The sequence below is a fragment of the Triticum aestivum genome, chromosome 5D (genome assembly GCF_018294505.1).
Source record: "Triticum aestivum cultivar Chinese Spring chromosome 5D, IWGSC CS RefSeq v2.1, whole genome shotgun sequence".
Classification (NCBI taxonomy): domain Eukaryota; kingdom Viridiplantae; phylum Streptophyta; class Magnoliopsida; order Poales; family Poaceae; genus Triticum; species Triticum aestivum.
Window position 1 is genome coordinate 269,525,548 of NC_057808.1, and position 12,426 is coordinate 269,537,973.

Consider the following 12,426-nt stretch of genomic DNA (forward strand, 5'->3'; position numbering starts at 1 on the left):
TCTCTAGCCCTGTGCAATATTGAGCCTTTTGGGCCGATGATGCAATCGAAGCAGAAGGGAGGATGCGGGGCTTCACCTTTGATTTATGCGGGCAACTATCTATTGGCTGATGAACACGAAAACCATCATATTTATTTGCCCTTTCGCTACGACGCAGAGTTGAGGAGTCAACTGGTGCTGGTGCTTTCCCTTTGCGCTATCTAGGACCCATCTGAGCAGGCCTGATAATTAGTTGTTCAGTAGTTGCAGAGGGATTCCTAGTTGGTTCGCTCTAGGACTGGAAAGAAGAGTCGGCAGCAAGCACAGGGTGTGATTCAGTCAACATGAAACCAGGAGGCGTGTCAGTTGTATCAGTAGTATCAGATTCAGAAAGTTCTTCAAGAACCACATTGGAGTGATTGGGCATCCTGAGTTCTTCCTGTGGTTGTGAAATCTCAGTGAAGAGAAGCCCAGCTGAGGTCTGGGCAATCTGAACCTCCGCTCTGTAATTGTCATACTACAGCCCATACCTAGCATTCCAGGGCCCATAAGTAGCCAACAGAGGGCGAATAGCAGTTGCTAGGATAGTGTTAAGTTGTCGCGCTGGAACAGTATCAGTCAGTATGAGAGAGGCAACGTGATCACCCTGAGTAGAAAGATTGAATTGTAGGCCAGAGTTGTGAACTGCGACAAAGATGGTGACCATATCATCCTGATGGTTATCTTCCACATATATGGGTTGAATCTGATGAGCGGGAAAAGTAGCAAGAGTAAGATCAGCATTGCCCGAGCATGAGTTGTCAGCAACAGTAATCGAGTCATTCCACGCCTGGGCAGCACTATCTGATGTGTTATCGTCAGGAAGAATCCAATCTTGCACCTGGAGACCCTCTGCTGCTAACCAGGCTTGGAAGTTGATCAAATGAGGAGGTAGAACAGGTGCTCGTGGCTGAGGCCACGGTTCCCAAACTGCAGCAAACTGAATTTCCTCCATCTGGTCATGAGGAGCAGCAAAATTACATGGAGGTGCGGCAAAAACGGGAGCTCCGTTCTACACAAACCAGTTGTGTACCCGTTGCTGATTGAGTTGTTCCGCGATGAGTTCAGGTCCAAACATTGGATTTGGGTTACGATCGGGGGGTGGTGGGTCTTCCCCCGCGCGGCAGGACCTCTGGGAGGAAAGCATTCTAGTTGTTAGGCCTCAAGACAGCAATTTGCATTGTCCAATTCTCTCTAGCTCCTCCCAGTTGACGGACAACCAGACTCTTGGGAATAAGGCGCATGTGAATGTCATGGGCCCTGATCAAAACAAAACGGCGATCTTGACGCAGGTTATACCAGGATATCAAGCTGCCAAAACTCGCAAGCGATTTGTTGATGTAAGCACGACGCGATGCACTACAGAAGATATGGCTTACTAGACATGATCTCCAACGCCTAGTTCAACTCCTTCTAGGCGCTAGCCCAGCGCACCTTGGCCTCATTCAAGTCATGGGCTTGCTTTTGCAAGTCCTCGACCAAGGTGTAACACTTAGACTTGAGTTGACCGTAGTACTCAACGTGCTTGTTGACATCTTGTTGGAGAAGGAGGGAAGCTTCTCGGATAGCCTTGCTGGCCTCTTGCTCTTCCTTGAGCAACGTGGTGGTCTTCTCGACTGTCTTTCAGGCGAGTCGAGCTTCCTACCCCTCTGAATGCGCCTGCTGCTAGGTAGTCCAGAGCTGGATCTCCAGCTCAGCAACACGTCGCTCGACCGCTTCACAAATGCTGGCAAAACATGTAAGCCATTACTAAATTCCATTAAGGATGTGAGCACACAAGCATAACAACTGAGGTGTCATACCAGTGGCGGTTTCGGTGCTTTACCCAAGGTGTTACAACTTGAGCTCGGACTAACTGAGTTGCTCCTTCATCGTCACTGGATCCTTGGTGAGCTGCTGGATTTCCAGTGCAACCTTCTACACAAGACAAAACATAAAAGGAATAGTGTTAAAGAACATGATATGATTCGATCCTAAGGCCACCTCTTGGAGAAGGCCTCACTCTCGGGGGCTACTACACCCGCGTTTTAAAGAAAATATAACTAATGCTAGTGTTTCTGAGGAAGATTCAATCCTCAAGTCGGCCGCACAACCTGAGTCTCGGAGCTAATGCATATATGTTTACCTCTAAGTTAGTTCCCTAGTCTGGATTTGATCCTCGGACCGGTTGTGGCAAATTTACCTAAGTCTAGGGGGCTACTGGCTCAGCGGTTTATTACTTCAAATTTTCAAAGTGCTACCGAGAAGGAGTTCGATCCTCAGGTCACCCGCTTGCGCCCGATCTTAGTCTCGGGGGCTATTGCACACTGTATTTTTTTTCTAGATGTGGTGATCACCAACCTACAGCCCGACATCTTTCCTACTGAGTTGCACCCTGGTGAAGGGCAGGGTATGAAAAATTGCCGAGCAAAGTTTTTTTAGACTCGAGATGCATACCGGATTTTGAGCCGGTACATACCTTGAGTGCTACTGGCTATACTATCATGCATAAAATAAATTGCACAATGAACACTTACCTACATGTCAGCTGCGAAGACATCCATCATGCCCTTCACGACCTTGTTCATGGCGTCCGCCTGATCCCGCACAAGCTTCATGCTGCCCCGCTACGCTGAGGTCGGTGCCCGGTTCGAGCATGAGTTCTTCTCCTCCGGCGTTGAAGTGTTAGCGCCAGCTCGAAAGGCGTCACTAACATCTGATCATATGTTTCCTACGCCAGCGCCACTTCGGGTGTGGGGGAAGGATCCGGGGCGGAGAAGGAACTATGACACTAAGGATCAACGTCGTCGACGGCTCGGCCACACTCCCTCACCTTACGGTCTAACCATGGGCCATGTGGGGCCCATAGAGCCCCCCTCTGTTGGCTTCTGGTTCACTGGCTCCTTCCGGATGAGAAACTTTTAGAAATACTTAAATATACTTTTTTGTCGTCAACACGATGTTTTTCTAGAAGTTCAAAAACATGCAAAAAAAACATCAATCAACATTGGATTAATAGGTTAGTCCAACATGATTAATATAAAATTATGTCCAAAATATGCAATAATTATAACAATTAGTATAAACGTAAGGAAAATATCAAAAATATGCAATTAATGATATAAAAGTAGCATAAATGCAAGAAAATGATATCCCAAAATGTAAGATATTTTTTGACAATATTATAGTGTAAAAAGAATCTTACATTTTAGGACGAAGGGGATAGATACTTATAAAACACCTATAAGGGCAATGACCAATGATATGCTTCAAACATGCTGCCCCACTATCCAATTAGGCTAGGATACCAAATGGAGCTCGAGTAGTAGCCTTGTGGTGTGTTAGAGTGGCGTGCAGAGGAGGCCGCTGCTCCCTGGAAGAAAGAAGAAAAGGAGAAGAGAAAGAGGGAAAAGGAGGCCAGAGATGACGCTGGGTGTTCAGATTTTTTTTTGAGAAAAGCCTCGCCACTTTATTACTCAAGGATGTTCATAGGCACACGTGCAGGGTCATGGGGATTACCCAGCCATACGTGCCTACCTACATTCAGGTTACAAGCAAACTTGGCGAGGTTATGAGCCTCGAAGTTGTGGTTTCTAGCCTCATGAACAAAAGAACAGAAAGCAAAACTATTACAATGACTTTTTATTTCATGAACAATGGCGGCATGGGCTCCTCTCGTGCCCTTGTTAATATCATTCACCACTCCCAGGCAGTCTGACACCACTTTTAGCCTCCGCTCGAGAAGATCATCCGCCAGAGCCAAAGCTTCCCTACATGCATAAGTTTCCAGGATTGTTGGATCTCTGATCCCACTGAATACCACTTCGGAGGATCCAAGGTACGTCCCAGTGTGATCATGACACACCGCAGCGACTGCACCTTCTCTCCTATTGCACGCCAATGCACCATCAACATTGATTTTAACTACTCCCTCCGTCGACGGCAACCATCGCCGGGGTGCATTCTGTCGGCCCCCCTCAACAGGGTTTTGCCTAGCAACTTGAGAGGGGACCTGATCAAGTTCAACTATGTAGCGCTCGACGAAAGATGACATTTGCCCTGGCGATTGGAATATTCCTTCGTGAATAGCTTGTCTCCGTGCAAACCAAATCGACCAAAGAGCTACCACCATCCATACGAACATGTTCCGATCAAGATCCTCATTCAGCTGGAAGAGACAGTTCTTGGCTTGGGGCTCCTCATTTTCCGCCATCTTTGACACCATTACGGGATCAGCCAAAGCCCAAGTGCACCGCGCGTGGGTACATGCTAACAGTGCATGACACCAAGAATCTACCACTCCGCACAATGGGCATGCATCCCTTGTTGAAATATTTCATCTGTTAATCACATCCTTCGTCGGGAGCGAGTGGCGAGCCAAACGCCAGAGGAACACATGCAACTTCGATGGAACTTTCATGTTCCAAAGACTCGTCCAGTCATTTTCTTTCTTCTCACAAGTAGAGGAGCCACTTCTCCCTTCAAGCCAATTTTCTCTTGTGATCTTAGTTTTTACCATGAACTTGTATGCGGAGGATGCCATGCCCAAAAGTCATCTATGTTCCTGGTACATACCGGAATCTTCATTATTGCCTCGGCGTCAGTAGGCAGGAAAACTGATGTGATCAACGCCGAGTTCCATGATGCCGTTGCGGGCACAGGCAGCTCTGAGACCAACTCCGGCGGGTTTTGGACCCGTGAAACAATTGGGCGCAGGGATGATTCCTTGGGGATCCAATTATGCTCCCAAATCTTCGTGCTCTGGCCATTGCCAATCCTCCGAATTAATCCATGTTTGAGGATGTCTCTCCCTTCAAGCAAAGCTCTCCAAATTTATGACGGCCGTGAACCCAGCTCGGCTCTGAGAAAGAAGGTGTCAGGAAAATAAGAGGCCTTAAGGATTCTTGCACTCAAGGAAGTAGGGTCATTAAGCACCCTCCACGCCTGACGTGCTAGAAGTGTCAAGTTAAAAAGTTCCAAGTCCCTAAAACCCATTCCACCTAGGTATTTAGGTCTTGTCATCACATCCCAAGAGACCCATGCCGGTTTCCTTCCTCCCTGTTTGCATCCCCACCAGAACTTGTGGATGATAGAATTGATGTGGTTGCAAAGTCCTCTAGGCAATTTGAAGCATGACATTGAATAGACGGGAATTGCTTGTGCTGCTGATTTTATTAGGACCTCTTTACCTCCTGCTGACAAGCACTTACCCATCCAGCCTTTGACTTTATTCCAGACCCGATCGCTCAAGTGTTCGAACGTACCCATCTTTGAGTGACCGATGTCAGTTGGCATTCCAAGGTATCTATCACTCAATGATTCATTTGGCACTTGTAGACAACCTTTGACTGCATCTCTGACAATTTGCGGGCACCCCTTGCTGAAGAAAATTGATGATTTGTCACTATTAATTCTCTGACCCGAGGCCCTGCAATATGTATCCAAAAGGTTTGACACCTCTTCTGCTCCATCAACACTCGCCTTGAAAAACAGCAGGCTATCATCCGCGAATAAAAGGTGGTTCACCGACGAAGCCGATGGTGCCACATTGATGCCGCTGAGCTGGGATGATTCATTCTGAGACTTTAACAGGCACGAAAGGCCCTCTGCTGCCAACAAGAAAGGGTATGGAGAGATAGGATCTCCCTGTCGAATACCTCGAGAAGGGTTGAAACCCTCCAAAATGCTGCCGTTAAATAGAATAAAAATGAAACTGTTTTGACCATGTTCATGACGACCGTGATCCATGGTTCCGCAAAACCCAACTTCCTCATGATTGCTTCCAGATAATTCCACTCGACCCTGTCATAAGCTTTCATCATGTCCGGTTTGAGTGCACGGTGACTATTGCCCTTTGATTTGTTCCTCTTCATGAAATGTAAGCATTCATAAGCAGAAATTATATTGTCAGTAATCAGCCTTTCTGGGACAAATGCAGATTGCTCCTCTGAAATAATCTTTGGCAATATAACCTTCAACCGATTTGACAGAACCTTCGATGCTATCTTGTAGAAAACATTGCATAAACTGATAGGACGAAACTGTGATAACAAGGTAGGGTTTGATACCTTTTGTATTAATACCAGTAGTGTGTCGTTGACACATTCCAGACTCTCCTCCCCCCGCACAATGCCGAGTACTGCTCTCATGACAGCAGTGCCACAAGTGTCCCAATGATGTTGGAAGAAGTGTGCAGGAAAACCATCCGGCCCCGGGGCCTTGGTGGGAAACATTTGGAAGAGAGCGTTCCTGACCTCCACTTCCGTGTAAGGGGCGAGAAGTTGGTCATTCATAGCCATTGTCACTTTAACTGGGACGTGCTGGAGTACCTCCATATCTTGTACCCCCTCGGAGCAATACAAGTTTTTATAGTACTCCAATGCTAGAGCCTGCATCTCCATGAGGTCCTCCGTAACCTGCCCATCTTGTTTTTGCAAAGATTTAGTTAAGTTTTTCTGCCTCCTCATAGACGCTCTCAGGTGAAAAAAATGTGTGTTGTTGTCGCCTTCAGACAACCATTGAACACGGGATCTCTGACGCCACATGAGTTCTTCATGCAAATAGAGTTCAATCGATCTATCATTAATCTTAATCTCTGCATGACTCGGTCCAGCCTTGAGAGGATCATTTCTGAGCTTTTCCATCTCTTTCTTAAGCCGTCTGATTTCTCTTTTAACACTACCAAAGGACGTCTTGCTCCATTCGCCAAGATTATTAGATAGCACTGCCAAATTAGCTCGCACCTCCGAGCCATCAGATTGGGGCCGTTCGCCTCCCATGCATTCTGGACGGTGGGGATCAACCCAGGGTGGGTATCCCACATGCACTCGTATTTAAACCTCGTCTCAGCTCTCCTTCTAGCCGGTGGACTAAGGTGCAGCAGGATCGGCGAGTGATCGGATGTTGCCGCAGTGAGATGCTCCACGGCGGCCAGGGGGAATTGTGCGCACCACTCGGTCGAGCCAAAGGCTCTATCCAGCCTAACTCTAGTAAAAGATCCACCTGCCACTTTCTTTTCAAAGGTCCATTTGCGTCCCTGAAAACCTAGATCAATTAAGCCACACACGTCCACCGCATCCCTGAATCCTTGCATATGTGTTTGGTTCCTCGTGCCTATGCTATCATGCTCGTCGCGGCGCATCACCTCGTTAAAATCTCCTATACAGGCCCATGGCAGGTTATGGAGCGTTGCCAGATTCTTCATTGTGTCCCAATTTCTCTGTCGGATATGTGTTTGCGCTTCGCCATAAAAACATGACAGCCTCCACGGGTCACCACCAAGCTCTGAGATTTTCATATCTATGTGATACTGCGAGTAACCCAAATTCTCCATCTTTATTTCATTATTCCAATACATCGCTAAACCTCCGCTCCTACCAGAGGAGTCAACATAAAAAGAGTTATCAAAACCTAGAGTGCTTTTTAAGTTTTCAGCTATAACCCCACTAATCTGGGTTTCCACTAAGCAAAGTACTCCAGGGGCAAACTTTATCGCGAGTTCACGTAGCTCTTGAACTGTCGGGGCGTTGCCTATCCCGCGACAGTTCCAGCATATCAGATTCATTGTGCTCAGCGGTCCTCCCCGAAGGAGGCCGCCGATTTTGCTTCATTGATCTTCCCCGCTGCTGTGGTTTTGTTCAGAGCTACGATGGCTTGTTTCTCAGTCTGCTGGGTGGTCTTGGTTCTCTTGGGGTCTTGCTTTGGCGGGGGGCTCATTGGGGCTGCACCATCGCTAGACTTAGCTACCAAAACCAGTTCCATCCCCGTAGATCCCGTCTGGCTGGTGGGTTCTACAACCTGCTGCGATGAACGCTTTCGGTTGGAATCAGAGAGCTCCATATCAATAGCATGCTGCTCCTCCAGGTCCTTTGTCCCCTCCTCTAAGCTTGCGCCGGGCTGACCCCCTTGGGCCTTTGGTTTCTGGCTCCTGTTGCGTCGGCGGGTGCCCCAAGCAGTGGTCGCCGGTGCTCTCAAGTTTTTGAAGATTAGCGCTGAGGGGGGGTGGACTCCGTCCCTGTGCTCCTTGAACTCGTGACCCATCATGCCGCAGACCTGGCACCAGTCAGGTAGACGCTCATACTTTACCGCGAAGATCACCCTCTCTCCTCCACGGATCAGCGAGATTGCTTTCTTGAGAGGGTTTCTCACATCAAGGCGAACCCTAACTTTGTAGAAGTTTGCTTCAAAGTCAAAAGAAGATGGCTCTGGATCCACAAACTCGCCAATCTTGGCAGCAAGAGCCTTTACTTTCCCATGGAAGCCGATAGGAAGATCGATGATGCGGACCCAGATCTCAAATTTGTAGAGCTCTATCTCTGTTGGCTTTGTGAATCCATCATATGGGGCAATGATGGCCGGGTCTCCTCGGAAGTGCCACGGCCCCCCTTGGGTAACTCTCTCCCAATCACCCAGGCAGTTGAATTGCATTTGGAAGAGGTTATCCTCTAGGGTTTTGATTTTCACCGGCCTAGCGAGGTCCCAGGCTGCCCTCATGTTGCGGAAGAACCAGTAGGTACTACACCCTTTGTCCATGTGAACTCTAGCCAAGATCATCCAGCGGAGGTCCTCCTCCGCCGGGGCGTCATCTTCCTCAAAAACGATGTCATCGAGGTCGTCTTCCTTCAGGGCCAGCTCTTTCGTCAGCTCCTCTAGCTTGCCCTTTCCTTTTGATCCCGAAGCCACTGGATCGCCATGGTTCGCCATGGGTTGTCGAAGCAGATAGATCGATCTCCAGGGTCGGATACCGTCCGGGAGATTAAAAACCCTCACGCCCCTGCGAGTAGAGACAGAAAGCCAGGCCGGGGGCAGACGAGGCTACCCCGAGATTGGCCGGAGAACGGATCCCCGATCCAGCAGAGGAGGAGGAAAACAGGTCTCAACAATCGCCGCCGGCGTCGAGAGGAAAGAAACCCTAACGAGAGGGAAAACATGACACAGATGAGGCCATTGTAATGATAGCCTCAATTTAGGGCATTGGGTGAGAAAAAATCAAACCAATGCCTCATTATTTTTCTACCTAACTGGGCTGCTCTAAGATTGTGCCAAAAATATTTCCGTTCCCCATCCCACGGCGCACGCGCGGTCGCTCCTCCTGATCTTCTTTAAGTTGAAGAGAAGAGAAACACGCTGCAAAGCAGCCACCACCCCTGTCCTCCTAATCGTACGGCCCAGCGGCGACATGTCGTCGTCGTTCAAGCCCAACCCCCTCTCGCTGAGCGTACCGGACCCCGCTCTCGACCGCTGGCTCCGCGACTCCGGCTACCTCGACCTCCTCGACTCCTCCGCCCCCGCACCCGCCGCCGCCGCCCCAACACGCGCCAGCCCCGCATCCACCTCCTCGGGGGCCGGCGCCGCCGCCGACCTCCTCGCCTTCGCGCGCACCCTAGCCTCTCTCCTCGCGCTCAACCCCTTTGCGTGCCTCTCCGCCGCCGACCTCGCCGCGCCCACCCCCTCCTGGTCCCTCGCCTTCATCGGCGCCCCCGGCGTCGCCTCCTACTCCTGGCCCCCGACCCCCACCCAGGCCCGACTCCGCGTCCAGGAGAACGTCCGCCGCTACGCCCGCAACTATGCCGCGCTATCCATCCTCGTCTTCGCCTGCTGCCTGTATATGCCACTGCTATCTGCCCTCGTTCCTTCATCCTGCCTTCGTTTCGTTATCTTTAGTGTCTTTGCATGTCCGTGCGTGCGGATGGAGTATTAAAGCAGCTGCTGCTGCTGCTGTCTGTGGCGGCATGTGTGCAGGTACCGGATGCCTATGTCGCTGCTGGGGTTGCTGGCAAGCCTCGCCGTGTGGGAGGCTGTGCGGTACTGCCGGAACCGGTGGGAGCTCGCCACACGAGCGCCCGGAATTGGGCAGGCTCTTCTGCACTGTGCCCAGATTGGTGAGTGTTGGGTTTCGAATGCAGTTTCTGCGCAAACATTGCTAGTGCAATGATGAAACGAGCTAGGTGGAATTCATTTGCAGCAGCATTACTGACAGTGTAGAGGCATAGGTCCTTTGTTTTCTAGTATAAATAGATAAGATTGGTAGTGAATATATATGGAATTCATTTCTTAATATTCTTGTGGGATAGAAAGGATATCTTGAACAGAGCAACGTACAGGTTGGAAGACTTATTTTTTCTTTATGATGATTCTGACGTGTTTGCTTCGTTAATTTTTCAGCAACTTTGTAAATGCTTCGAGCAAGAAAAATGCCACAAAGTTCTATTTTCTTCAAGAAATTATAGATAATATGACAAAACACATAACTTGTTAAAGTTGTTCAACTTAGTCATAATATATACTCCCTCCGTCCCAAAATAAGTGACTCAACTTTGTACTAACTTTGTACTAAAGCTAGTACAAAGTTGAGTCACTTATTTTGGGACGGAGGGAGTATTTATTATGTAATTTACTGATTATCCCATGCAGCATGTTTCTTATTCGCTATTTATATCATGAGGAGCTGTCACACAGTACACATTAAGAATAATTCCTCATTTATTTTTTCAATTATTCATTTCTTGATCAATTGGAAAATATTTGTACAAACTGTGGAGTTTAATCCATGTGCCCAGTACATACATGGATGGGAGTTGCTCGTTGCTCATTGCATAACTTGAAATCTCAGATGCAATGGCGCTAGTGCAGCAACCTGGTTTTTGATGCGTAAAACACAAACCTTAAGGCCTACTCCCTCCGTAAAGAAATATAAGAGTGTTTAGATCATTCAAGTAGTGATCCAAACACTCTTATATTTCTTTACAGAGGGAGTACATTCTTAGGACAGTGCCAGGTTACCAATTTTCTTTCACACCTTGATCCCACCTGCACAGATGATTTTAAGACACATGGGTCATGTTGATCGTTCTTTTCGTTTTGAATACCATACCTGTGGTTTGGTGCTATCCTGTTTAAGCTTTCTTTTATTTTGAATGGTGTTACCTGTACTCTGATGCTCTCGTCTCTAACTATCCGTCGGTTTTGCTCCTGAACAGCCACTGCTGTACTACTATATGTATGCAACCTGCAGTTTGCTCTTGTGTATGCCATTGGGTTGAGTTATGCAGGTGAATGAACCCTTTTACCTCTCTCCTTCCTTTCCGTTTCTTCTGATTATTCTTGTATAACTCAGTGTGCTATGTTTTGCAGTCATGATGCTGCATGCTTCTCTTCGGAAGTTGACTCCCTCAAGCCTATCTGTTCCAGCAAATAAGAATAGGAGGGCACAACCAAGACGAAGCTAGTTGCCATTGGAGGTAGGCTGCAGATGGCAGGTACATTGCCACGTCGTAGTACGGTGGAGCCACTGCCCTGAAAGCGATTCTACACCTAAGATCGTGTGCTCCGACTATATACGCCATTCAATCCTTCCACAGGGTTATGTCAAAAGATATTGGCTGCATGAGTTCGGAGACGGGGAAGACGATTGCAAGAGTGAAACTGTAAGCACAGCGGAATGTGGGAACAATGTGTGCTTACAATCCTAGGACTGTAAAATCCAGTTTTGGCATTAAAGAATTTTTGGAAGAAATTTCGGAGTTCTTAATACAGTGTTGCTAAAGCACATCTAGATGTGCCATAAGTATTGCACTTATGTCCTTGATCTTGCACGGAAGTTTGTGTGGGTAATATCTTTTTTCTTTTTCTTTTTCTTTTCTTAATAAGGCTGTTGGAAGCCAATTGGGCCTCTGGGGTTTCCTCTCTACAGCCCTCTGCTTTGGGTTTTTCTCCTTCACGCTCCCTTGTCTTAGAAATAATGCTCCCTTGTCTTGGAAATAATCTAAAGTGAATCGATATTTTTCTTTTCTTATCCTACTGGAAACCACATGTCCTGCATTAACTTAATTAAAGCTTACCAATATTGTTAAACTTAATTAAATATTGCCGATATTATGTCCTGCATTGAAATCAAATCAAATTTTACCAAAACCTCAATTAAATTAAAATGTTTCTTGCCTTCTTCTACCTATACTCCAATATGATGGGTGTAAGGTAATATGCTTGACTCGATTGGTGTTTAACACTGAAATATATATGCCTCATTCCAACACACGGACAATTTTTTTTAACACAATAGACGCAAACGCTAATACATACACATATACCCATCCCTATGAACGCAATGCCCTATCTCTATAAACACCCTTGAAAGACTGAGCTGGCATATAATTTTGAAATTGACGAAGTTGCCAAAAACATCTTCGCAGGCGACGGAACATATCCCACTGAACGCACATCGTTCAAAGGCTAAAATAAATCAAGGAACATGCGACCATCAATGCCAAGTCACAAGCAATGTTTAATGTTGAAGCAATGAGGCGCCTCTTCCTTTCTGAATAGTTACTCCCTCGGTTCCAAAATATAAAAATGGTATTACATTTTAGGACGTTGGGAGTACATCTCAATTACTCGGACAATAATTTCATAACTGAACCTGCACGATTG

General features: G+C 47.5%; 1 protein-coding gene across 1 annotated transcript; it reads left to right on the top strand.

The window, feature by feature from the left end:
* Positions 1-9,111: 9,111 nt before the first annotated feature.
* LOC123120784 (PRA1 family protein H) lies at positions 9,112-11,575 on the top strand. The gene is made up of 4 exons (XM_044540771.1): positions 9,112-9,600; positions 9,739-9,878; positions 10,977-11,048; positions 11,131-11,575. Exons 1-4 carry the CDS (start codon positions 9,176-9,178, stop codon positions 11,223-11,225), a joined length of 732 nt encoding a protein of 243 aa, XP_044396706.1. The 5' UTR covers positions 9,112-9,175; the 3' UTR covers positions 11,226-11,575.
* The last annotated feature ends 851 nt before the right edge of the window (positions 11,576-12,426 follow it).

Bases quoted from the DNA above. Each gene is read 5' to 3' on its own strand.
- LOC123120784 (XM_044540771.1), top strand. From the start codon at position 9,176: ATGTCGTCGTCGTTCAAGCCCAACCCCCTCTCGCTGAGCGTACCGGAC. The intron at 9,601-9,738 runs GTATATGCCACT...GCATGTGTGCAG, and splicing joins CTCGTCTTCGCCTGCTGCCT to GTACCGGATGCCTATGTCGC. The intron at 11,049-11,130 runs GTGAATGAACCC...TATGTTTTGCAG, and splicing joins CATTGGGTTGAGTTATGCAG to TCATGATGCTGCATGCTTCT.